The sequence below is a fragment of the Protopterus annectens genome, chromosome 8.part0 (genome assembly GCF_019279795.1).
Source record: "Protopterus annectens isolate FY-2018-M chromosome 8.part0, PAN1.0, whole genome shotgun sequence".
NCBI lineage: Eukaryota > Metazoa > Chordata > Ceratodontiformes > Protopteridae > Protopterus > Protopterus annectens.
The window spans coordinates 99,410,962-99,438,140 of NC_056741.1; the positions used below are offsets into that span (position 1 = coordinate 99,410,962).

Genomic DNA, 27,179 nt, shown 5'->3' on the forward strand with positions numbered 1-27,179 from the left:
TGCCTACCCCATTGCCTTAGTCCATAGTTACTGTATTAACATGGAGACTTTCCCATTAACAGCCAGTGTTCCCTGGTATTGTTTTGATTCTGCATGCTATAGACTATAATGGCAAAATGCAGATTTCCCCTAAAATTGAGTTTTCTCATTTTTTTTTTTTTATGTTTGGCACGATTCTGTTTGTGTGCCACTGCCGTATGCTTAAACAGCCGAGACTGGCCAAAAAAAATAAGTTTGGTTTTTATAAAAAAGAATACATTTTCCATGCCTTATGGTCATTGGCATGCCTAAACACTATAATACATGTTTTTTTTTTGTGATACCTCCATTTTGTTATTTTCAGAAATGTATTTGGTTCGTAACCGAATACATTACTGCAAATAACACTGTTCTTGCACAGATACCTGGCTACTTGGTGAATCACTAATTCCCCTTATTTGCATGGTTTTCACCAGCAAATGAGATAATTAGCATTCTGCAGTCATATCCATGCAGGAACAGTATAGGCATTCTCATGCATGTCAGATCACCTGTTTGCTGGATCGCTCGGCAGCCATATTCCATGCAAGAATGGTTACACTGTTCCTGCACAGATTTTTTGGCTTAATGAATCCTGAGGATTATATGAATATGCAGTTAAGCTCATTGTTCCTGTAGTCTGATTCCAGTAATTGACAAGGAATGTTGGTTTGACTGAAATATATTTAAAAAATCAAATTTTCTTTAGTATACATGTTTAATAAAGTTCTGGCACAATTTGTTACCATTCAAGTGCAGTTGGAAAGAGACTTTCAGGTCAGAATGCTAATATTTCTACATAGTGCTTCATAGGAACTCTTTTGCTTCAACCATCTTGGATCCTCACTGTTTGTTATATTGTTCTTTTTTGTTTGGAGACATTTTGCCTTTTTTCATTGTTTGTGGATGGTTGAACCCTGATGGTGGTTTCTACTTTATTGCATTGTCTGTTTATGTGGCGCAGACACTTAGATGTTTTAAACCATTTTATTATGCCAGCATTACTTGGGTAACATGGAAGTAGTCAGTCTGTTATTTGCTAAATTATTATGTAACTTGCAGTGCCTTGTAACAGTTATGAATGTTTACGATTTCATTATATTATAACAAAGTTGGGAAAAACTTAACCTGTGAAGTCTAATCTACTTGCCTGTTAAAAAGAAAGCAAAGCACATGTATAAATAAATGAATCAATGAATAAATAAATAAACAAACAAACAAACAAAAATAAATAAAACAGTGCAGACTTATGTACAAAAATGTCTAGTTTTGTTTAGCTATAATGTTAAATTACTTAAGCAGCTTTGTTTTTGAACCTCTAAAGATAAAGCTTTAAATTTCAGATTAACTGAAACAACATATCTCCACATTTGCTTCACAATTTGCATTTTTATTTCATTTTGATCAATGCATATTGTACCCATCTTTGTTTTTTTGTTTTTTTTTACTGTTTCTTATGTTAACACCATGACATTCATTGTCTACTGTCATGTCTGATAGCATTCCTATAAGACCTCCTACAAGTATTGTAGAGAAACGTTGCATGGCTAGCCACATGGTGATGTGAACATTGTCTCTAGATGATTGTCACTCGTAAAGTGAAACCCCAACACCATGTGCAAAAAAAGAAGGAAAAAGGGGTTGTGCATGGATGGACAGATTGAACTTGGTCACACTTCTCTGTGTTGTATTTATATTCCTCTCACTTTTGTCATGTGACTAATTGATGCATTGTATGAATATTTCCACTGCTTTTAATGAGGAGAATTTTCATTTATGTCATCAGGAGCCATAGTCCTGGTAATACTAAGTGTCCTATAAGGAATAAACAAAAGTGAATTTAAGGAACAGGACAATGCCTGAAGAATATCCACTCTGTAGATCTGAGAGTCACTTATTTTGTTGTTTCCCTTTCATATTGTTCTGTTTGCCTCAGGTAGCTGTCATCTCCATTATGTACTGGAGTGATTTGTTGTTAAGTTGAAGTGTTTGAGATACAAAAGCAGCATCTCCATATCAGAGCACCTGCGTCTGAACTGAAAAAAAGTGAATTGTTCCCTACACATCAGAGAAGAGCACCTTCACAGGTTCATAGGTGGTTACTGGGCTAGTTAACCGAAGGTCTTTATAATCCTAGCTGCGTATACCCAATATAATACTAGAGGAACCCAATGTAACGGATCCTGCCTAAACTTTAGATCTTAGTTTGCAACAACTGACCACATCTAAGAAGGTCATAGGTGAAATCCCCAGCATTCATTTATGGTTTCCCAGCCAGTCATCTAGGCTATGCTTAAACAGGGTCATAGAGCGGCTCTGTTTGATGTGAATTGGTAGCCTATTCCAGAGGCATGGCAACCTCTGACAGATATATGTTTCTCTCCAGCAGGTGCTATTTATGTCACAGGCCAGCTTAATGTCCCTGGAGTGGGTGACCCTTGTCCCATTTGAGTTGCAGATGTGCAACATTTCCATTAGGTTTGGATCCAAAATTGTTCTGTAGGACAGGAACAAGTCTCCTCTAAGTAGTCTGTATGCTACTGAGTACAGTAGCAGTGACTTCAGCCTGTCAATGTATGATATGTTCTGGAGACCTTACATTTTCTTGGTTAGAAATCTTTAAGATCTCTCAAGTTGCTGCAGGTATCTGGTAAGGTACATACGAAAGGGAGCATTGTACTCAATTACTGGCCTAATGAGGGTCGAGTGCAGGGATGTTATGACCTCTTTCACTCTTGAGGTAATGGCTTTGCTATTCAGGTGTACAGCTTAGAATGCTTTCCTTACCACAGTAGTCACATGGTGGTCAAAGTTTAGGCTACAGTCAACGTGCATTTCCAAGTCTCTCACTACAGAGTTGTTACTTATGGTGATAGTATTTATATGGTAGTCTGCAGGGATATCATTTTTACTGAAGGGGACGATAAAGCATTTTTTAGCACTGAGTTTTGAGTCCTTGTCTTTGGTGCCAATCATTGGTTTGTATAGGTCCCTCTTGAAGTATATTGACATCATTTAGGAAATCAATAATTGCACCTAATTTTCGGTCATCAGGAAACATAGTCAGCCACAGCCTGAACTTCTGAGAAGTATATTCCAAGAAATAGGGGGCCCAGCACTGACCCTTGTGGAACCCCACTATTTGCAGGTCTGCTGGTTGAGGTAAAGTCCCCAAATTTAACCTAGTGTGATCTGTAGATGAGCCTGTTGGGAACCCACCTGACAACATATGGGGAAAGTTTATCAATGATGCCTGAATGTGGGATTGTGTCAAAGGCCTTGAATAAATCAAGGTAGGCTGTATGTACAGATTTGCCTTCATCTATTGCTTTGATGACATTTTCAAAGAAGTCCACCAGGTTTAACAGGCATGACCTGCCTTTGACAAAACTAAACTGTATTGAGACAAGGGTTTGGAGATCACCTACATCCTTATTTATGAAGTCTATGATGATTCATTCCATGGACTTACAGATAAGGCTGGTTAAGCTTATGGGTCTGTAGTTCCCAGGGTCTGATGCTGTGACCCATTTATGAAGTGGGATGACAGTTGCTGTTTTCCATTCAGCAGAGGCAATACCAGTATTTAGGCTGTGGCCGAAGACAGTACATAACGGAGTTGCTAACTCCTGTTTTAGACCATATAAAATGCAACCTGGGAATGATATCCAGTCCAATAAATGCTGTGTTTTGGAAGTGGAGAGAGCATGAATGACTTGCTCTTTGGAAATGCAAGGTGAGAGAGATGTAGAGGGAATGTTTTGTGGAATGCTTGGAGGGGGTAGTGAAATTTTTGCCAAACCTGACAGTTAATAGGTTAGCTGTTTTCACATGATCATTGTGTGTGTGTGTGTTTGTGTGTGTATGATGCCATCCACAGCTATGATTGCTAATTTTTTTTTTGAAGTTGCCCTTAGAGGATTTTACAATTCGTCTTATTTGTTTGTATTTGTTCATGCAGAGAAGGGTGGTCTTCCAGTGCTGGGACCTTTTTTATTTTTAGACAGCATCTTCTTCCTCTTGTTGTATAACTTATTAATGCTAGATGTCCACCAGGGAGGCTTTTTTTTTTTTTTTGAGGATTTTGTTTTGATCCTATCAGGTACAGCTTTGTCAATACATTTGTATAGGTGTTTGTACAGGGCATTTGTGTATACCTTAGTATATTTGTCAGTGGCATCTGTGGGAACAGGAGCTTGGAAATTATTATGCCATCCCTTAGGAGGGTATAATTTTAATTAGCTTTGATGAATTCTTTTAGCCTGATTTCACCTAGAGGGGTTCAGGTGTTATAGCTACTTCAAATGTGACTCATTCGTGATCACATTTAGCCAGTGGAGGGTCCTATACTTGTGATGGTGCTATGGTCACCCCATGTTGGTGAGGACCAGGTCAAGAATGTTTAAGCCCCTTGAGCGGTTGCATATTGTTTGCTCCAGGGCATTAGTGTTTACAGAATCCAGGAACCTTTGTGCTAGCATGTTGCTACTTGCATAATTTTGCAAATCAATGGAGGGATAGTTAAAATTGCCCATGACTAGAGTGCTTGGTTGTAATTTAATTGATTCAAGTAGGTCCAAGTAAACAGCATGGGTATCATGGTTCATTGAAGGGTGCCTATAGCTAGCAATGAGTTGAAGGAGTGTCTTAGCCACAGTTAGTTGAACTTGGAGTAATGCCATGGAGTTTTCCTAACTAACTAGTCTACAGGTGTATTTATCTTTGATGAAGATAAAGACTCCTAATCCTTTGGTTCCCACATGTTCATTTTGTAGTCTGAAAGTGAGAAAGGCACTGTAGCCTTGCAGGACCAGGCTACTCCTGCAGCCCTGAACCAAGTTTCTGTGACTGCAAAGACATCAGCATATTCCAGGGAGAGGAATGGTTTCAGAGAGTTCAGTTTCTGATTTAAACTCCTAGCATTTAGCAGCATAACCTTTAATTTATTTGTTAGTAATATTTTCACCAAATTCTGTTAATGAGACCTTGCCTAAAAAGGCACTATGGGGGAGGCAAGTGTCTTAGCCAGTAACAGAAAGCCTACAGGTAACAGATGAACACCATCTCTGGTAAAGCAGGGTGGCCTATCAGCCATGTCATCCCAGGCTGACAGGAACTGGATTCCAAGAATGACACCACAAACTAAGCCAAGTTGTTGAAGTCAATCATTTTTATTGTTTGCATTGGGGTATCATCCTAAGTGAGGATAGAGTGCCACTCAAGGCTAGGGGCGTACATGCTTGGGACACATATTCATAGAGCTCAATCATGTCTCTCTACATATAGTCCAGTGAGGTATGTCTCAATTCATTCAGACCAACATGATCTGTGATGGACTCATAATGGTACTTGTTGAGAGACTTGAGCGCATGTGTGATCTAATGGATCCTGGCACTCGATAGACAGCTGATTGTAGCCTTCTCCTTGTCCAGCCTGGTGAATGGGACATCTGTGTGTCTCACAATGGATTCACTTATGACTAAAAAGGTGGTTTAGATGTACTTTGCCTTAGGGGCTTATTTGGTGAGACACTGGTGCTTGCATTTTTTATGTGTATTGAGTGCTATAAGTGCTGTATTAGGTGTAGCATGTTTGTGTTTGGAAGGTCTCAGGTGTTTAGTTAGGTGTTGGTGAGTACCTCCTCTTATGATGGTTTATGTGTTGAGTGCCTGGTTTGCATAGGAGGTGTAGTATATGAGCTGACAACCTGTTCAATGTTACTGTTCTGGGTATGAGACAGCAGGGATTCAAGATTCTTAGCATAGATGCATCACTCACAAATTGTACTCACGTGATTTAGGAGTAGAAGGCTGTCAGTGTACAGGAGGCAGTTGTTACACTGCCTCAAGATACCATGTCAATTAAGCTTCTAGGAGAAATGGAAGGAAACTGACCATCAATGATGCTAAGTTAAATGCTGTTTTCACAGTGAGAGAGACAATTGAGGGGTATAGTATAATTAGGTACTTCAAATGGGGTCTGTACTAATCAGGTGCTCTATAAAGTGTCTATAATAGCGGGGTGGTTCTAAATGGTATGAGGCTATTGTAGATTTGGTGGGTTTGGGACTGCTTAAGGGACAAAAAAATCAGCTAAGATGCTCCCTGAGCAGCTAAGTGGAACTTAAGGACTTTTTGGTCAAGGCATGGGCAGCTACTAAAGGAAAATTTATCTACTGAAGCTTTTGCATCTATATCTGCCAGTGGTTACCCCCACTGTATGGTAGTGCATGATGGTGCATGGAGATGTGCTACATATAAACTGATGAATAAAGCAGAACAGTGCCTGGTTGCCTAACTCTATAGAGCTGTGTTTAAACAGTGAGCAAACTGAATTAAATAATTCAACTGATAAAAAAGATCAAAACTGAGCCCTGTGCTAACAACCTTCAATCAGACGAGTTCCAACTGCGCTCTCCTGGGTGTGAGGTGGGGGCTGTCCAACATAAGATAGCTTGGTTTACTGCTGAATTTAACAAACAGAGCCAGATTCAGCAGGTCTGAATCTAGTCTATGGTACAGCAGACAAAAAGTGCAAGAAATCAGCAAGCTTTAAAAAATCAGCAATACAGCAAACATAAGTTTAAAAGCAAAATATACTAAAAAATTGTACTTATGGTTAGCAGAATGCAACAGAGTCCTTGGACTGCACAGATGAATACAGCAGAGCATTGACTGGTCGCCTGACTATGGAGCTCTGTTAAAACAGTAAGCAAACTGAATTAAACAATTTAACCAATAAAAAGCTCAAAACTGAGCCCTGTGCCAGCAACCTTCAATCAGATGAGTTCTAACTGCACTCTCCTGCCACAAGGGTGTGGGGAGGAGGGGGTCTCAAAAAATAGCTGTTTAGTGCTCAATTTAGCAAACAGATCCAGGTTCGGCAGGTCTGAATCTAGTCTATGGTACAACAGAAAAAATATGCAAGAAATCAGCAAAAACAGTTTTAAAAAATCAGCAATATAGCAAAAATACAGTTTAAAAGAGCAAAATACAGTATAAAATTGCACTTATAGTTAGCAGCATGTAACAGATTCCTTGGATTCCATAGATGACTACAGCAGAGCAGTGGTTGATCACCTAACTCTGTGGAGCTGTGTTAAAACAGTGAGCCTATCATGTGGAAAAAGTATAGTAACATAGTAATTTTCACAAGTCTGATCAGAAGAGATTAGCAGACTGATCAACAGATGGTTATAGTGGCAGCAGTACTAACATGTGGTGTGGTACAGCAAGACTCTAGTCAATGGCTGAAGTTGTAAATTTACCAGTCATCCTGTGATCCCAATCTGCACTGATGATCCTGATTTGTGCACAGTGACTTAGGATGAGTTGCTTTCCAGGTTATCTGAGTTTAGTCTACAAAACTTTGCAAATAGCTGGAACATCATCTCAGTACATGCACATTTTCTCCTTGTTAAATTATGTTAACTGAGGTGAAGGCTCTGGGATTACGTATGTCTGGTCTATCTATTAATTTGCTAGTACCAGATTCCTCACCATGGCAAGTTCTTTAGAAAGTAATGATAATTATCATGATAATCATAATGGTAATGGTAATGATAATGATAATGATAATTATAATGATAATGATAATGGTAATGGTAATGGTAATGATAATGATAATGATAATTATAATGGTAATGGTTATGGTAATGATAATGATAATTATAATGGTAATGGTAATGGTAATGGTAATGATAATGATAATTATAATGGTAATGTTTATGGTAATGGTAATGATAATGATAATTATAATGGTAATGATAATGATAATGATAATTATAATGGTAATGGTAATGATAATGATAATGATAATGATAATTATAATGGTAATAGTTATGGTAATGATAATGATAATTATAATGTTAATGGTAATGTTAATGATAATTATAATGGTAATGGTAATGTTAATGATAATTATAATGGTAATAGTAATGATAATGATTATAATGATAATGATAATGATAATTATAATGGTAACGGTAATCTATGTTAGTAAAACCAATAGGACTTTTAGAGCTTGTCAGGGAACACATCTATTAGGGTTACCACCTGTCCCACTTTGCGAGGGACAGTCCCTCTTTGGGCAGTTGTGTCCTGACAAAAAATATTAAAAATGGCAAATGTCCTGAGATTGTAGGACATAATTATTTCCTATATTTTATGTAATAGTTGCATAAAACAGTTATTCTGTATTTAAAATACCTAAATGTTATAAGAAACAGAATAAGCAACTAAAATGCTACAAGAATAAGCTTTTATTTAGGCAAAAAAGTTAAGTTCTATCCTTTGTACTGACCGTGGGTATGTGTTGGCCTGTAAAATCTGATGGTTGTACCAAAAATGTCCCACTTTGGCCATTTGAAAAGGTGGCAACCCTAACATCTATGCCATCAGTAAAGAGGATGAGAGTAATGCTCTTGCAAGACATGTAATGCATACAGACACAACACATATGTTTCAGTTCACGGTGGTGGAACTAATATATAAGACAGCGAGGTTAGGTGATATCAGGAACCATACTGAGAAGCAGGAAGCTAGATGGATCCTTAGACTACAAGCAGATATACTACACAGCCTGAATGATAGGGTTTCATTAAAACCTTTTCTGAAAGATAAACCCCTTACTCAGTCACTTTTAACAGACAGATCCTTATTTATTACTCTGGAACATAACCAAGAACACATGTTTTATACACAAACACAAAGTTTTTTTATGAAATGATGTTTTTAGAAGATATTTATGATAATAAAGTTTTACTGACACAATGAGTTTCAATTAGTTAGAAAGAATATGCTTTTAAATTAAATGATAAAGGAAGTTCATAAAAAAATCTATTTTTTATGTGTTATGGGTGATATATTTTACTAATGTTTTACTAGTTTACTTTCGTATGCTAGCCTGTGTAACTATGCTAGCCTGTGTAACTGATTTATCACTGTTTCTGCATTTTCTGTGTGTTTCTATCAAAAAAACAAAAACATAATCCTTGTTTTCCCGCCTCTCCTCAACTAGTTTAGACCAGTTTACAGGCATTGCTGTATTCTGGGCTGTGGTGTAGTTCCTGTGTTGTCCATTAACCTACTTGGATAGAAGAAAGTTTCTTTGCTCACCAGTGGGAGTGGGGAGCCTTGAGCAGCCTACCTGTCCTAGTAGGAAGTGACCTCAGCATAAGAGCTGTAGTAATTGGTTGTTTTGGACCATTTCTAGCTCTTTTGTAGTTCCCTGTTTAAAATCCACGTTTGTGTGGCTTTGCGCAATTGTGCGCATAGCACAGCACCAGTTAAACAAGGTTAAACTTCTTCTGGCTCCACCAAGTCTGCTCTTCAAATTTTCCCTTAAGGAAGCTCTACTCTTAGTATAATCAGACTACTCGCTATATTATAAGTCTAGCACTTGTTCTCAAAACTTCCCTACTAAGTAAGCACTCTCGTACTAAGTAAGCACTACATCCACCTACCACCTCTGTGAATATCCATTTCCCTTAAAGGCACAACACTCCCTTATACTGTTCTAGCATGTCGAGTGGTAGATTGCTGGCGTCCACTCCAGTTCAACTGGTTAATCTGGGTATCTTGAGACAATGCTACAATTGTCTCATGTACACAGACAACCCTCTCCTCCTCCCAGCAAACACAAATACATGTGAGAGATGCAACTATATAGCCAAACTGGAGGCTGAACTCTCTCAACTCAGGGCTGGCATGACCAGACAGGAGGAGATGGTAACCACACACAGAACAAACCCAGTCCCACATAGACCTACCACAACTGCAAACAAACACATAAAAACACAAAGACATACTTGGAGGCTCTAAGAAAAACTTACCAAAACAACAGAGGCTCCCAAAGCAGACATCCAAAAATCCACCACCTCAAAACAAAACACATGCAACACATACTTCAATAAATCAGTGTGTCAACTAATCACAGCCCTTAAGGCCAAACACCATGCCTGATACACTGATGTCCCGTTTACCAGGCTGAACAAGGAGAGGGTGACTGTGAGCTGCCTATCGGGAGCTAGGATCCACCACATAACACACACACTCAGGTCACTCAAAAGCAAGTACAAATATGATTCCGTCATTGTCCATGCTGGCGTGAATGACCTGAGACGTACCTCCCTGGACTACATGAAAAGAGACATAGAGGAGCTCTCTGATTATGTAGCCCAGGCTGGTATGACCCTGACACTGAGCAGCATCTTGCCCTCACCAAGAATGATGCCACAATACAAAGACAAGATGATCAGCTTTAATAATTGGCTCAAGTACTGGTGTCATTCTAAGGGGATCCAATGTCTGTCTGCCTGGGATGACATGTTGGACAAGCCACGCTGCTTCGCAAGGGATGGCTTGCACCTGTCACCGCTGGAATTCCGGATATTGGCCAAGGATCTTGCCACCCCCATAGTGCCTTTTTTTAGGCAAGGCTCAAAAGACAAACCCACCTCCCTAGAAAACAAAAATGAAAAAAAACTAAGGGTAATGCTGCTCAACGCCAGAAGTCTAAATCTCAAGATGCAGGCACTCAATGCACTCCTCAGTATGGAGAACATCGAAGTCTGTGCAGTAACTGAAACCTGGTTCAAGGCTCCTGAGAGCACCCCAGCACTACCAGGCTATACCTCATATCATACTTTTTGGCCCCAAAACCCGGGCCGAACCACAAAGGGAGGGGGGAGTGTCCATATTCATCAAGGACACCCACACCTCCAGGTTAGTAGCAACACATGAAGCATCAGAGACCATAGAGGTGCAACTAACCATAGGCAAAACTGCTATACAACTGGTAGCATGTTACAGACCACCCTCCCAATCTCAGGAACCCCACTCAGCCTTCCTGAAGACATTGGAGGATATGAATGTATCACAAAATACCATCATACTGGGAGATGTCAACTACCCAAACATAGATTGGGTACATTATTCTAGCCCTAACACCCTAGCCCAAAGGTTCCTGGAATTCATAAATTCAAATGCACTGGAACAACTAGTCACCTCTCCCACTAGGGGAGATAGTATACTAGACCTGATCATCACAAACATGGGGACAAAATGCTCCACACCTGAGGTATACCCCTCACTAGTGAGATCTGACCACAAATTAATCACCCTGGATATACATATCCCACCTCCACCCCCAGCACAAAAGACCACAGTGAAAAACTTCTCAAAAGCAGACTTCACTCTTCTTAAGACTGAGATGGTATCCTTTAAGCCCACTGGGCCAGTGGATACCACATCCCACAATGCTGAATCCTTCACAAATGCTTTCTACAATCCCAAATAAATCCAAGTCCCTCTCCACCAAAGGCAAGCGTCCTGTCTGGTGGACCTCAGCCATTAACAAATTGTATAACAAAAGAAGGAAGCTACTGCACGACAGAGCAAAATCTCATAAAGGGAAGACATCTCTGATCAACATTAGCAGAAAACTACGTTCTCTCATAAAAACATCCAAGGCCAACTTTGAGAGAAAAATCGCTAAGGGCACTAAAGATAACCACAAAGCCTTCTTCAGCTATGTTAGAAACCTGGGTGGAAACCCTCAGATATGCTCAGAGTTAGTTCACAACAACAAAAAATACACTGAACCCACAGATATTGCCAACATTCTGGCTGACAAGTTCAGTGCAAATTTCTCCCCTCCCTCACCCCCAAAAGAAGAAATACTTATCCCAGCTGAATGTAATCTCCCTGTCATCTCAGATGTCCAAGTGAGAACCGCCCTCAACAAAGCAAAAAACACAGCATGAATGGGACCTGACGGTATCCCGGGTTGCGTGCTACGTGAACTCCAAGAGGAGCTAAACCCGCACATAAAAATGCTATTTAACCTTAGCCTTACTACAGGATATGTACCTGAACACTGGTGTACAGTAACAGTGGTCCCACTCCACAAAGGGGGTACCTCTACAGACCCTGGGAACTACCGCCCCATAAGCTTAACCAGCCTGGTCTGCAAAGCTATGGAAAGAATCATTATGGAACTCATAAACAGAGACATAGGGGACCTATAGACACTTGACCACACCCAGTTTGGCTTTGTAAAGGGCAGATCCTGCCTTTTGATCCTGGTTGACTTTTTTGAAACAGTCACTAGAGCCATTGATGAGGGCAAAGCAGTCCATACAGCCTACCTGGACTTGGCTAAGGCCTTCGACACAATACCCCACTCAGGCATCATAGATAAGCTCACCAGCTTAAACATAAACCCTTATGTCACTAGATGGGTTGCAAACTGGCTAAAGGACAGAACCCATAAAGTTAAAATCACTGGAGCAATGTCAGACTCAAAGCCAGTCACAAGTGGTGTCCCACAGGGATCTGTCCTGGGACCCCTCTTGTTCGGCATTTATTTCTCAGATGTTAAAGCAAACATGGGAGGGTTGTGGCTGACAAAGTTTGCAGATGACTGCAAACTAGGTGCCATAGTCGATACACCAGTGGATACATACATCCTACAAAAAGGCCTCACAGAAACGGACAACTGGTGCCGGAATCACGGCCTTAAACTAAATGCCAAAAAATGTATAGTCATCCCCTTTGGGAAAAACAAAGTACCCACAAATTATCACATAGACAGCAACCCACTGAGTACAGAAAAAGTACTCAGAGACCTAGGGACTCAAGTCAACAGCGACCTCTCATTTGACACCCACGTTGCCAAAGTGGTTAGAAAAACATTCTACCTTGCACACCTCATCATGAAGGGATTCACATCCAGATCCAAGGATGTCAATGTACCCTTATACTCCTCCCTCATCAGACCCATGATTGAGTACAATGCCCCATTTGGTATGTACCTCACCCGGCATTTGCAGCAGCTGGAGAGACCACAAAAGTACCTCACCAAGAGGATCAAGGGTCTCCAACATATGTCTTATTCTGCCAGACTAAAGAAACTCCAGCTCTATTCAGTAGCATACCACCTGCTCAGAGGTGATCTCTGCCTGACGTACAAGGCCATGTCCAATCAGGATCTGATGGACATGCTTGACCTCAAAAAATCTAAATCCATCAGGACCACGAGAGCTAAAGACTTAAACCTCGGCACAAGTATGAATAGGACATGCTGGAGGGATAGATTCATAACCCAGAGGCTTCCCATGCTTTGGAACAAAATCCCAGTTCATGTTAGGCAGAGCCCCTCACTGACTCTCTTCAAGAGAAATCTTGATGAGTGGATGGGAGATCGTAAGTTTACCCCAGGGGTCACATCTGTGTCACTGCTAGACAGGGGCACAGTAAACTAATTCTATTATATAAGGGGGGCTTCATTGTGTCACTACTAGACAGAGGCACAGTATTCTAAATCTATTCTGTGCATTTTTGTGCATTTTTGTACCATTTCATGGGGTGGCGAAAGCCACATCACTATGGCTAGGCTTACAAATGCCCCAGGGCAGATAGCCTAGTACTAAACTATGAAACTATGAAACTATGTAATTTTATTGCATGTACAGATTTTTATATGTATTCCTATATGAGGATGCACTACATTTAATAACATTGTAAGCGTTTTTAGGGAGATGTGGTTTAATTTAATGTTAACTACTGCATTAATTAATGATTTAATGGGAAGGCTTTTGATTGGTTCAAGTTTGTCAAACCTGCCTATATATTGATGTGCAATAAAAGGAGTACTTTTTAAGTCTGAAGACGCATTCAGAGAAACGTGAAAGCACTTACTGGCCTTTGTATTGTGTTCTTTGTTTGATTAAACTGGTTTTCATAAGGTCTGCTTCATTTGTCGAGGTGTGCCTCTGGAGTTTCGTTTACTGGATTTGCTGATTTGCTTATCAGGGGCACTTGATCCAGAGCTGTGTTCTGTTTGTTTGATTGTAATGGTAATGATAATGATAATTATAATGGTAATGGTAATGATAATGAGAATTATAATGATAATGGTAATGGCAATGGTAATGATAATTATAATGGTAATGATAATGATAATAATACTTATAATGGTAATGATAGTGATAATTATAATGGTAATGATAATGACAACGATAATTATAATGGTAATGGTAATGATAATTACAGTGGTAATGATAATTATAATGGTAATGGTAATGATAATTATAATGATAATTATACTGGTAATGGTAATGATAATGATAATGATAATTATAATGGTAATAGTAATGGTAATGATAATGATAATGATGAGTGTAGTGGTAATGGTAATGGTAATGATAATGATAAGTTTAATGGTAATGATAATTATAATGGTAATTATAATGGTAGTAGTAATGGTAATGATAATGATAATGATGAGTGTAGTGGTAATGGTAATGGTAATGATAATGATAAGTATAATGGTAATGATAATTATAATGATAATTATAATGGTAATAGTAATGGTAATGGTAATGATAATCATAAAGGTAATGAAAATGATAATTATAATGGAAATCGTAATGATAATTATAATTTTAATGGTAATGATAATGATAATGATGAGTGTAGTGGTAATGGTAATGGTAATGATAATGATAATGGTAATGGCAATGGTAATGATAATGATAATTATAATGGTAATGGTAATAGTAATGGTAATGATAATGATAATTATAAAGGTAATGAAAATGATAATTATAATGGAAATCGTAATGATAATGATAATTTTAATGGTAATGATAATGATAATGATAATTATAATGGTAATGGTAATAGTAATGGCAATGGCAATGGTAATTATAATTATAATGGTAATGATAATGATAATTATAATGGGAATGGGAATGATAATTATAATGGGAATGGTAATGATAATGATAATTATAATGGTAATGATAATGATAATGGTAATTACAATGGTAATGGTAATAGTAATGGCAATGGTAATGATAAGTATAATGGTAATGATAATGATAATTATAATTGTAATGGTAATGATAATTATAATGGCAATGGTAATGATAATGATAATGATAATGAGAATTATAATGATAATGGTAATGACAATGGTAATGATAATTATAACGGTAATGATAATGATAATTATAATGGTAATGGTAATGATAGTGATAATTTTAATGGTAATGGTAATGATAATGATAATGATAATGATAATTATAATGATAATGATAATTATAATGGTAATGATAATGATAGTGGCAGATCCAGGAATCTGCAAAAGGGGGTGCAGTCTGGTCAGTTGACTACTACTGGTGTGTCCAGGAATTTGCAGAAGGGAGGGAGTAGTCTGAAAAGTACACCAGTGTGGGGTGGAGGTGGGTGGAACACTGAGAGTGGAGGAGCTGTGGAAAGATCCTTTACATGCTCTGACAGCACATATGACAAGACAGCAATATATATTCTGCTGCACATCACTGTGTTGTGGCTGTAGTAGTGGTGGTAAGTGGCTCCTGCCCAACATACAGCAAATTTACAGACAGTGCCAGCTATTTCAAGGCATTCTAAGGTGAGACATTGTTACTCATGGCAGGTCACAGGCCCCTCCCACCATGGCAAAGTGTGCATAAGCATTATGATAGCCTAGCAAAGAGTCTCAGTGAAAGCAATATCACTTCAGCAAGTACCATAACAATGCAAGCAATGTTGTAAGTACATAAGAATTTCTGCAAACCAGTGAATAACTAAACACACACACACACACACACACACACACACACACACACACACACACACACACACACACACACACACACACACACACACACACACACACACACACACAGATACACACACACTAAGAAACTTAAGGAACAACATGTTATGGGGAAAAGCATCCGAAAAAGCAGATAGAGAACCTTAAAACCTTTGCCATCTATTCAGGCTCCTATAGATTGCTGAGCTTACAAGGCGTCTACTAACCCAGCACTTATGAATCTCATACATATTTATAAATCAAATAGTACCACAAATACAAAATCTAGGGACCTGAATTTTGTCTGTGACTTAAAATGAACATGTTGGAAAGACAGCTGTATCCCCCACAGACTGCCGCTCCTATGGAACAGGCTTCCCATCCATGTGAAGCTGAGTTCATCTATTACCCAGTTTAAGCACAACCTAGACAAGTGGATGGGGAATAGGAAATATACACCAGGCCTGACACCCATGTCCCTTATGGACAGAGGTAGCTTATAAATGCCTGGCCCTCAATGTCCTATTCAGATTCAGAACATCATTATACATTTAGGAAAACTTGGCTAGGCTTAGAAAGACCCCCAGGTTGTTAGCCTACTAACAGTCTATGAATCTATAAATACTGTATCTTAGTTCAGTTATACGCTATTATGAAAACAAATGCAATCACTATAAAATATCACAGAGAAATGTAACACAATATCTACTTGTAACATCATGTAGTATCAAATATAAATCAGAAGCACATACTTTGGACTGAATCAGTAAAGATTATATTTAATTTGTGCAAAAAAATAACACTTACACTACCATAGGACAAACCTGAATGTGCCAATGGCTGGACTCCCCAAAATGTATTTGCCAAAAAAGGCCAAAAAAGCAGACACAGAAAACACTTTTTAAAATGTTTTTCCAGGGTGCAAGCCCCTCTGCACCCCATGATGTGGGGGGGGGGCAAGACCCCTATACCCCCAAACCTCTGTATACCTACTCCAACATCACTGTATTTCAAAGTAGGGTGAAATCCCCTGCCGATAGAATTCACAGACAGTGATTTCCTGTGGAGGAATTCTGAATGTCGGTGGGTCGAACCTCAGGCAACTGAGGCTCAAGACTTAAATTTTCACCCACCAGTAGGTTACTCAATAACACAAAAAGCTTTCCTCAGCAGAACATCTTCTAATAGTTCAGGGCCAATCATTTTTATTGATAAACAGCCACCATATCCATTGTCTACCTGAAGTATCTGGTTTGATTCTTCCAGTATAAAAAAATAATTGCATTAATGTAAATTTTGTTTCACAGAAACAGTCATCACTAATTGTCTTCCAGCTTGTTTTACTCAACATCTCAGTCCTTCAAAATTAAAATTACAACCTCAAACAGCAGGGGCTTTGGCTTAGTCATACACTCCCAGTCAACAAATGTAAAATAAATAAAATAAATTTAATCCATGGAAAGTCACCACACCCATTACCTACTCACAGTGTCTGGTTACACTAATGTATTTTTCACAAACAGTAGTGACAGCTTATACTCCTGCTTGCTTCAGCCAAATATACTTTACTCCTTCAAAGCTGGAATGAAAACAACAAAACGCAAGGGAAAATCTTTTCATCCACAGAACAACTCCATGCCTATATTCTACCTAAAGTATCTACTTTGACCCTGACAGGATTGAAAATAATAATAGTTTCATTAATGTATTTTTGCTGCAAAGAAAAAGTAGTCACAGCTTGTCTTCTAGTTTGCTTCACTCAAATACACATTAGTTTTTCAAAGCCATAATTACAAAAAATAAACATTGGGTCAGTCATTTCATCAACCTATAGCCTCAGTGACCACTGCCTATCTATAATATCTGGTTTGGCCATTCTAGGATAAAAATAAAATAATTGTAACTGTTTTTACAAAACAAAAATGTAGTAATGTAATCTCAGCTTGTATTCAAGCTTGTTTAACCAAATACACATTAGTCCAGTTAGAACTACAAAAGCAAAGAGTGGGTCAGCCATTTCATCCACAGACAACCCACATACCCACTGTCTACCCCAGTGTTTGGTTTGACCCTGGCAGGTTAAAAAACAAAACAAAAAAGAATGGTTGTGTTAATGTATTTAGTTCTTATAAACAATAGTGACCATTTGTATTCCATCATACTTCACACAAGAACACCTTAGTCCTGCAAAGCTAGAATTATAGCAACAAAACATCAGGGACAATAATTTCAACCATAAACAGCCCTCATAACCATGACATTAAAAATGCATTAAGGTATGTTATTTTACAGGCCAATAATAGCAACCTGTATTCCTGCTTGCTTCACCCAAATACATATTAATCTTGCAAAATCAGAATTAGAGCCAATCATTTCACCAATAGACAGTCCCCGTACTCATTGCTTACCCACACTATCTGGTTTAGTCCTTCTGGATAAAAGCAAAACAAAACAAAAAAAACTTTTTAAATTACTCTTAAGACTTATAGGAACACACTCTTCCATACTTGGCCTGAAAAATAAAGTAATATAAAATAAAATGGCTTTTGTGAATCCACTATACCAATAAATCTAGCAGTCTATTTTTTATAGATAGTTGTGTGTGTGTGTATGTGTGTGTGTGTGTGTGTGTGTGTGTGTGTGTGTGTGTGTGTGTGTGTGTGTGTGTGTGTGTGTGTGTGTGTGTGTGTGTGTCTATCTGTCTGTACATGCATGTGTGTCTGTGTGTATGGGGACCTTATGGATGGCAATATTAAGTTGAGCAGACACAAAGAGAAAAAAGATAACATTATGAAAAAATGCAGCAGTTAAGTCCTTTATTGCCAGACTTTCTTGGAATACAGCCATCCATCTGCATGCAAGCAGTCCTGATCCTGTTATTCTGTGCATCACACAGTACAGAATAAGTCATTATGTAAGTGTACTACTGACAAGATACGAGCACAAACTATACAAAAATGTCTTCCTTGTTGAGAGGTAGGCATTTACTATTCTCTACAACAATACACCTTATTACAAATTCAAGCTGTTGCAATAACTCGCAGTACAGTTTTATAGTGGGGATACCAGAGACATAAGTTGTGCATGTTAAATAAAAATAGAAATAAAAAAAAATGCAATTTCAAATACAAACTCCCACCAAATTATATTCCCACCAAAGTTATTTCTTTTCTGTTATCCCTTACAACTAAATTACACTTTTTCTCACTTTTGACTTGTACCATATCTCATTTTAGAAATCACACATTCTCTATACTTCATTACTTGCACTTTGAAGAGGAATAACAAAAAAGATCTTCCGATCTGTTACAACTGTCCGTGTTTTTCTATTCCCAGTTCTTTCACTCTAGTGTTAAAGCAAATGGGCAAATGTCATAGGGAGAGGCTCTATATTAAAAAACCGAAGAGGTGTTTCAGTGAATACCTCTTGGTCGACACGTAATGAGTGAATGCACTAAAGCACGAATGCTTAAAACAGGGATTTCTTTTCCCTGGGAAAAAAAATTGCTTGGCCGTCAGTGTGTTTCAGCCCTTTCCTCATTGCACTGCGATCTTGGAGTTGGTATATTTAGTTAGGGGGGTGTGAGGGGCACAGCTCTCCACGTTGGGGGTGTGGGGGTGAAGCCCCCCACGTTGTTATGTTTTAAAGTGTGTGTGTGTGTGTGTGTGTGTGTGTGTGTTTGTGCTAGTGGTTTCTTTCCCAGGGAAAGAAACCACTGTTTTGAGCGTTCGTGCTTTAGTGCATTCGCTCATTATGTGTCGACCAAGAGGTGTTCGCTGAAATACCTCTTTTGTCTTTTAATAGAGACCCAGGGACGGTATACCTCCAAGGCAAACAGCTATGGGAAGAAGTAAATAAATGTATTGAAGCCATTTGGTAATAGGTGCAAACAGACTTGGAAATTACCGCGAGAATAGCGCTAACATATCTGTAAGTACAGCAACCGAAAAACTTATAGAAACTAGAACTTCGAAGTACAGTAACATGTTTTCATATAACATGAGTAACAGTTAGGGTTAATGCATGTACAGTGCAGAATGTTATGCAGCCTGTAGTTGTGCCTCAAGTGCCTTGTGCTCTGTTTTATTTTTGCCTTTACCTGTTGTTCAGACAAGCTTCTTTCAGTGTCCCTGTCAGTTACTTTTGCAATTACGATGGGAGACACAGTTATAAGAGACACTCAGGATCTTAGGATTATCTGTGGGTTGAACTCAGAAAATGTACAAGCAAATGAGGAATGTTCTCAACTGCGTACTGCATTTGCTGTATATTTTCTGACCAACTGAAACAGTTAAAGCCATTTTACCAGGCTGTATGGCTACTTCTTAAAAACAAAAGGGGAGGGCATGTGCTCCTGCGGAAATGCCTAATTCTGCCACTGGATAATGATAATAGTAATGATGGTGATGACAATAAGAATGAGAGTGAGAGTGATGATGATGATGATGTATTGGGATTTCTATAGCCAGAACATGCTGATTTGCTAGTTATTCATTGTGAGGCAGATTTAGTTACAGTTTAGCAAATATATTTCTAAAAAAATATATATATATTAGATTAAGAATAAAATTAAACAGTTCCTTTCCAGTGGGAACAGCACACATTGACATGTTGCAGAAGTATAATGCAAGATATCCAAGCAGGCAAAGGACATGCACAGCATAAAACCAAATGATTTATTTAGTAAAAAGCACACAAGTGCTTTCACATAATACTCATAGGCTTCATCGGACATACAATTCTATCACAAGCCTAAACATTTTAAACACTGTTAAACAAATCACTGCTAGCAACCTTTTCCCCTCCAATTAAGTAATTAGTGGAAACCAAGTGATTTAAAGTAACCTAACACTTTAGCAAAATAAGTACATTTTTAGGATGTTCTAACCACAACTTATATGACAGATTTCGGATATATTAAATAAGGCATATATCATAGATATCTAAACAGTATAATATGCATCATACATAAACCAAGTCATCATGCTGTTGCAAATATACTGGATGTTTTGGAAAATTTAATGCAGAACTTCATCAACAAAGACTGAAACAGTACTGCCATCCACATAATTAACTGAGTATACACATTATGTGGTTTACAATAAAAAACTTGAACTGCTACATGAATGCTCATCAATCTACTGAAATGTTCAGAAAACAAACACATAAACAGAAATATAAAAATAAATATAAATAAAACCAGACATCATAGCTAAATACTGTTAACATAAAAATATCTGTATATAAAAACTAAATAAAAACAGAAAATGCATGCATAAATAAATAATGTATGAGGGGTATGTGCATATATATAAGCAAACGGGTCTACTTTACATTACCGACACGACACTTCACCGACACACAAAATACCGACCCCAAATAACCGAAACCACACAACACCGACAACTCACAAAACCGAACACAATTACACCGACACTAACAACGTAAACTACACATGACACACAATGACATATCCACTAACCCTAACCCAAACCCTAACCCTAAGGTCCGACACTACCACACAGTTACCCTACCCGCACTCTAAACCTAACTCACTTAACCCGTCCCTAAACTACAGTCCATCACTATCACACACTTACCTTACCCGAACCCTAACTCCGACACTACCACATGCTCACCTTTCCCACACCCTAACCCAAAATCCCACAATATTGCACACTTACCTGACCGCTCCTAACTCCGTCACTATAGCACACTTCCTTGTTGGTCGCTGTCAGCAAATCACCTTTTCGGTCAACTTACCTGTCGGTCGTTTCGTCTCGCTCTTCCGCGTGTCAGTGAAGTGTTGTTTCGGTAAAGTAAAGTGGACCCAAGCAAACACACCTCTAACTATTATGAAAAGATGTATATCTAACACCCAAGGCAAATAAAGTGTATTAAAAAAGGAGGGAGGAGACAAGGTTAGCAAATGTAACTACGCCTTCTTTCCCTTCAAAAGAGTTTCAGTGACAAAGCTTCATTCAAACCCATACCCTGGTCAGCTTGTAGCAAAACAATCTATTTTTGCTCAATCTTTTCAAGTGTGTTTTTATTATTTCCCATCCTTATAGTGCTTGGTAAGATTTCTATGGTGAAAAACACAAATCTATGGATGGTACCTTCTTCAACAATATGTTTGGCGACAGTACTTCTGGTGTTTCCAATATTGCTGTAATATAAATGTTCCCTAATCCTATCTCTCAGTGGTCTTGTAGTCATGACAGCATAGAACTTAAAACATTGAACATATTGAGCTAAATATATAACATTAGCAGTTGAACAAGAAGCATAATGCCTAAAAATATATTATTTATTTGTATCAGGATGTGTAAAAATGTTCTTATTGGCAATATACCTGCAAAAATGGCAAAGCCTACAACCAAATGTCCCTTATCTCTTAGAAATAGTTTTTCTGATCACCATGCCAGTTCTATGGCAAAGCTTACGTTTTAGTGATTTCAAATTTTTATAAATAACTTTTGGATATGTCCCCACAACTTGTTCTATCCCACTATTTGCTGTTAGGACATGTTAATTCTTACGTATAATATCCATAACATTCTTATTGTCAGAGGTACTAGGCAGATGTACTCTACATTATTTTCTGTGATAACCAGCCATCCAGTTAACCGGTGGCATATTCCTTCCTGAGAAATAAGGTTTACCTCTACCTCTACCTTCTCTTTCCCTATGGGCCACTTGTAAATGTTCATCACATTCAGCCTCAGTATATCCTGTATCCCTAAACACTTTCTTTAATAAGGCTACTTGCTTGGACATTGTACTATCTTTGGTGGTAAGTCTAGAAATACGTAGAGCCTGTCCTTTCAAAATATTTTTGAATACATATGTAGGATGCATACTATAGTGTGATAAATAGCTGTTCTTTCTACATTCTTTACTATAAACCTGAGTGCGCAGAACATGTCCTTCTCTTGCTAGCGTGACATCTAAAAAATCAATCCCATAAAGAGATGTACGTGTAGTAAACTTCAAGAAGGAGGTACTCTCATTAAGAAAAGAAACAAACTGCTCAAATTGTTCTGAAGAACCTCTCCAGATAAAAAAATATGTCATCCACAAAATTAATATAACGTAACAAATTTCTGCTATAAGTAACATTATTCAACAACACAGTATCTTCCCATTGTGCCATTACAATATTAGCATAGGAGTTGGCACGTGGCCACTCCATATTGTTGAATGTAAAATTTCCCTTCAAACACAAATACATTATTGGTAAGTACCAATTCCATCAACATACATATAGTCTGTGCGTGTCCATTATCAAAATCACAATGACTTTGCTAGAAATCTCTCATATATTGGATGCCTACATCATTTGGTATGCATGTAAATAATGAACATACATCCATAGTAACTAACATACCTGTGGCACGCAATGGCACCGTCTGTAACTTATCATATAGCATGGTAAGAAAATGCTGTGAATCTTTTAAAATAGTGGGTGACTTCATTAATAAAAGATGTAGAACTTTTTCTAAATAAAGGGATATGGGCTCTGTGCCCCAACCTCACACTATATGACAGATTTCTTGAGGTTTCTTACATATATATTACAGTAACATTGGAGACACCAGAAGTGCTGTTGCCAAAGATATTGTTGAAGAAGGTACCATCCATAGATTCATATTTTTCACCATAGAGATCTTGCCAAGCACAATAAGGTTGAGGAATAATAGGAACACACTTGAAAAGGTTGAGCAAAAATGCATTGTTCTATTAAAAGCTGACAAGGGCATGGGTTTGAAGCTTTGTCACTCAAACCCTTTTTAAGGAAGAGAAGGCTTAGTTGCATTTGTTAACCCCCCCCCACACACACATACTTTTAATACAATCTGTTTGCTTGGCTGTTAGATATACATATTTTCATAGTAGTTATAGGTGTGTCTGCTTTTATATATATATATATATATATATATATATATATATATATATATATATATATATATATATATACATATAAATATATATATATATATATATATATATATATATACACACACACATACTCCTCATACATTATTTATTTATGCATATATTTTCTGTTTTTATTCTGTTTTTATATACACACTTTTTATGTTAGCAGTATTTAGCTATGATATTTGGTTTTGTTTATATTTATTTTTATATTTTTTGTTTATGTGTTTGTTTTTTGAACATTTAAGTAGATTGATGAGCGTTCATGTAGCAGATCAAGTTTTTTATTGTAAACTTACATAAGGTGTATACTCAGTTTACTATATGGATGGCAGGACTGTTTCAGCCTTTGTTGATGAAGTTCTGCATTAAATTTTCCAAAACATCAGTATATTTGCAACAGCATGATGAAATGGTTTATGTATGATGCATATTATACTGATATCTGTAATATATGTCTTATTTATTACATCTGAAATCTATCATATAAGTTGTGGTTGGAACATATTAAAAACATACTTATTTTGCTAAAGTGTTAGGTTATTTTAAATCACTTGGTTTTCACTAATTACTTAATTGGAGGAGAAAAAGGTTGCTAACAGTGATTGGTTTAACAGTGTTTAAAATGTTTAGGCTTGTGATAGAATTGTATGCCTGATGAAGCATATGAGCACTATGCGAAAGCACTTACATGCTTTTTACTAAATAAATAATTTAGTTTTATGCTGTGTATGTGCTTTGCTTGCTTGGATTTCATGCATTATATTTTTGGAGCCTGGTCTGGACTTTTATCTGGTGCAGTGGTTTTGTTTTTGCATATGTTGCAGAAGGTTCAGTGTCTTATAGAACTCAATGTTGAATGTATCTAACAATGGTTCCACTACAAATGCATATTTAACAAGGTAACAGTATAACAGATGGTTTACTAGCAGGTTAAGTTCTTTCTGTCAGCAACAGTTTTGAGGAAAACAACTCTTACAGAAGAGTATATGATGGAGTGTTATTAACACCATCTAATGACCAGGAATTCTCCTTCTTTTATCACATCCATTCCTATGAGCCATGCATCAGTGGGTGTTATGGGGTGCTAGGCCCCTCTCACATGAATGGAATGTTAGAAATCTTTCCATCACGTAAAAGCATACCCATTTGTAATCTGGCTGTTCCATCTTAAAAATGCCCTTCTGCACTGCACCAGCATAAATATGCATTTGTAAGTACTCTGTTGTTCTAAATGTGTAAACTGCACTGAAACAAACATACCTGAGATAACTAGAAGCACGGAGTCTTAACATAAATTGTTAATGGTGTAACTGAAACTAAAAATGACTACTGCATGTATATATTTCTTAATCAACAACTCATTTTCACTTTCTTTTGCACAGGCATTTCTCTGATAATGAACCTGACTATTTCGGAAATGATGACGCTTGTGCCTTTATATCTCATGATGGAAAATGGGGGGATGCCAGTTGCAGTAACTCGCAACACTGGATCTGTGAGAAGGAGACAAATATTTGCTCTACTTAAACCCTGTATATCAGTGAAAGAAATATACAGACTACTGAGGAAATAATGACAGTAGTCCTAGGCAGAATAAAGGAAGTTATATTGCTTTGTCAGCCAAGATAGTATGATCCCATTTTAAAATGCCCCAATGTCCCCAGTAATGCCACCAAATTAATCCTTGTCAGTTGCATTGTAACTACCTCAGTGTGATGATGCAAGTCTGTACTTGTTCTCTTAAATATTTTACATAATATAACAGTTGCATTGCTTTCTGCCCAGTGCATTTTCTTGATAAACTTGAATTCAGTGAAAGGAAATAAATATTTTGACTTGCACTGCTTTCATCTTCTGCTTCTTCTTCGTTTTGCAATAAAAGTAAATATTAGACCACATTTGCAAGTCAAACATGTATGGCTACCACTACTACCTGTACATCTTGAAATGTACAGGATTCCACCCCTGTGTTTAATTATCATTGGTCCAGGTACATGTCTATATCATGGCCTGCAATCCCTCTACTCTTCAGATACCCAAATATTTGTTTCAAATCTTAGAGTCAGAGCAAATGAAATTTTGCAGCTAGGCCTTTGGCCAAGGAGTCTTGCTATTTTTTTTAAATGTCAGGTTAAAACCAAATTTAGCTAATGCCTTTAATCCTCACAAGCTCATTAAATATGTTCATTAAAGATTTTGTCAGGAAAAAAAAATCCATGTTTCATCATCTTCAGAAAATCTGTGACTGTGGCCATTTTCTCCATGGAGATATTTTATTTTCCAGTCAGTTCTGTTGACAGGGCTGAATATCTAATGCAATATATGTGATATCAATTAATAAGTACTCATAAAAGGTACAGTGAATTTGTTTCAAAGAAACACTTCGTAGAATCAATATAGTCTTTAGCTGGTAATAAATTTATAATTTCAGATAATATTTTGCATATTCTTCATCATTAAGAAAAATATCCTTGGCATTATCAGGGGCATCATCCCACAGACAGTCACCTGTATTTAAATGTGTTAGCTATGAGGTCACACTTTCAGTGAAAGGGGAGTAATGGTTCTTACCACCTATATGCATCTCTTTAGTCAGACATCTGTTGACCTGCTAATTCAAAATGTTTAAATTCATACTTCATTCACTACATGCCATTCAGTAAATTGACTGCTGAGCTAATCTCATAGACAATGATGACAGATATAGGTTACATAGCTAACACTGTTTGTATAATCATACTTATTGGATAAGCTGTGAGTTCAAAGTAAACAATAGATATAGTGTCAATATTGACAAGCATGCTGCTAGGAATTAAATAACTTACTTTAAACATACATAATATAAATGTTGTAAGCACATGTAGTATGTATAAGTAATGAGCATTGTTAAAGATCTGGTTATCACTGACCCAAAACAGATGTTTTTAAATATGAGGTCAAAGTTAGCAAAACCTTTAATTTATATTGTTTAGCATGTGCCTATTAACATTAGTAATACCATATATCTTCAAACATACACTTATTAGAGAAATACCAAAATAACAGACCACAAATCTACATCTCAGTACAAGGCAATAGCCATTATATAGTCAATAGCAAAAACTCTAGAAAAAAAATCTGTAACCAACTTTTAGACTAAGACCCCAATTCATAAATATTTGTGCTCAGTGCAGCATAGATATTATGCAGCGTATACCAGTGCATCAGGACATGAGGTGATTCATAAAGATTTATTGCCTTGCTCCATTGTTTTTGTAATAATAAGTAATGCAGTAAGGCTTATTCAGTCTGCATATATGGCAATATGTATCATAGCCATTGCCATTTATGACTCTTGTATAGCATAGGCATTTTACAAATGACTGCATCCTATAATGCGCTGTGTCTAGTGCCTAGTTCCAGTGTATTTATGATGTCTAAACTGTTAACATCATTCTTACTGAGATAACATTTTAACAGAATAAAAGTTATCATTCTGACTAAATGCTGGTATATTCTGATGTTAATGATATTACTGTTCAAAATTACTGGGTACTGAGAAGGGCATACCATGACAGTGCAGTGCAATGTACTCCACAGATAGAATTCATAT

The 27,179-nt window shown here is 37.4% G+C and overlaps 1 protein-coding gene across 1 annotated transcript in view; it reads left to right on the forward strand.

Moving 5' to 3' along the window:
* The window catches only part of LOC122808670 (CD209 antigen-like protein E), an 827,142-nt gene extending 800,451 nt beyond the window's left edge, over window positions 1-26,691 (forward strand). Inside the window, exon 6 of the mRNA XM_044079648.1 lies at window positions 24,970-26,691. Within this exon, the coding sequence (XP_043935583.1) occupies window positions 24,970-25,114 (145 nt within the window). The 3' untranslated portion in view covers window positions 25,115-26,691. The remainder of the gene's footprint in view (window positions 1-24,969) is intronic.
* Window positions 26,692-27,179: the final 488 nt, after the last annotated feature.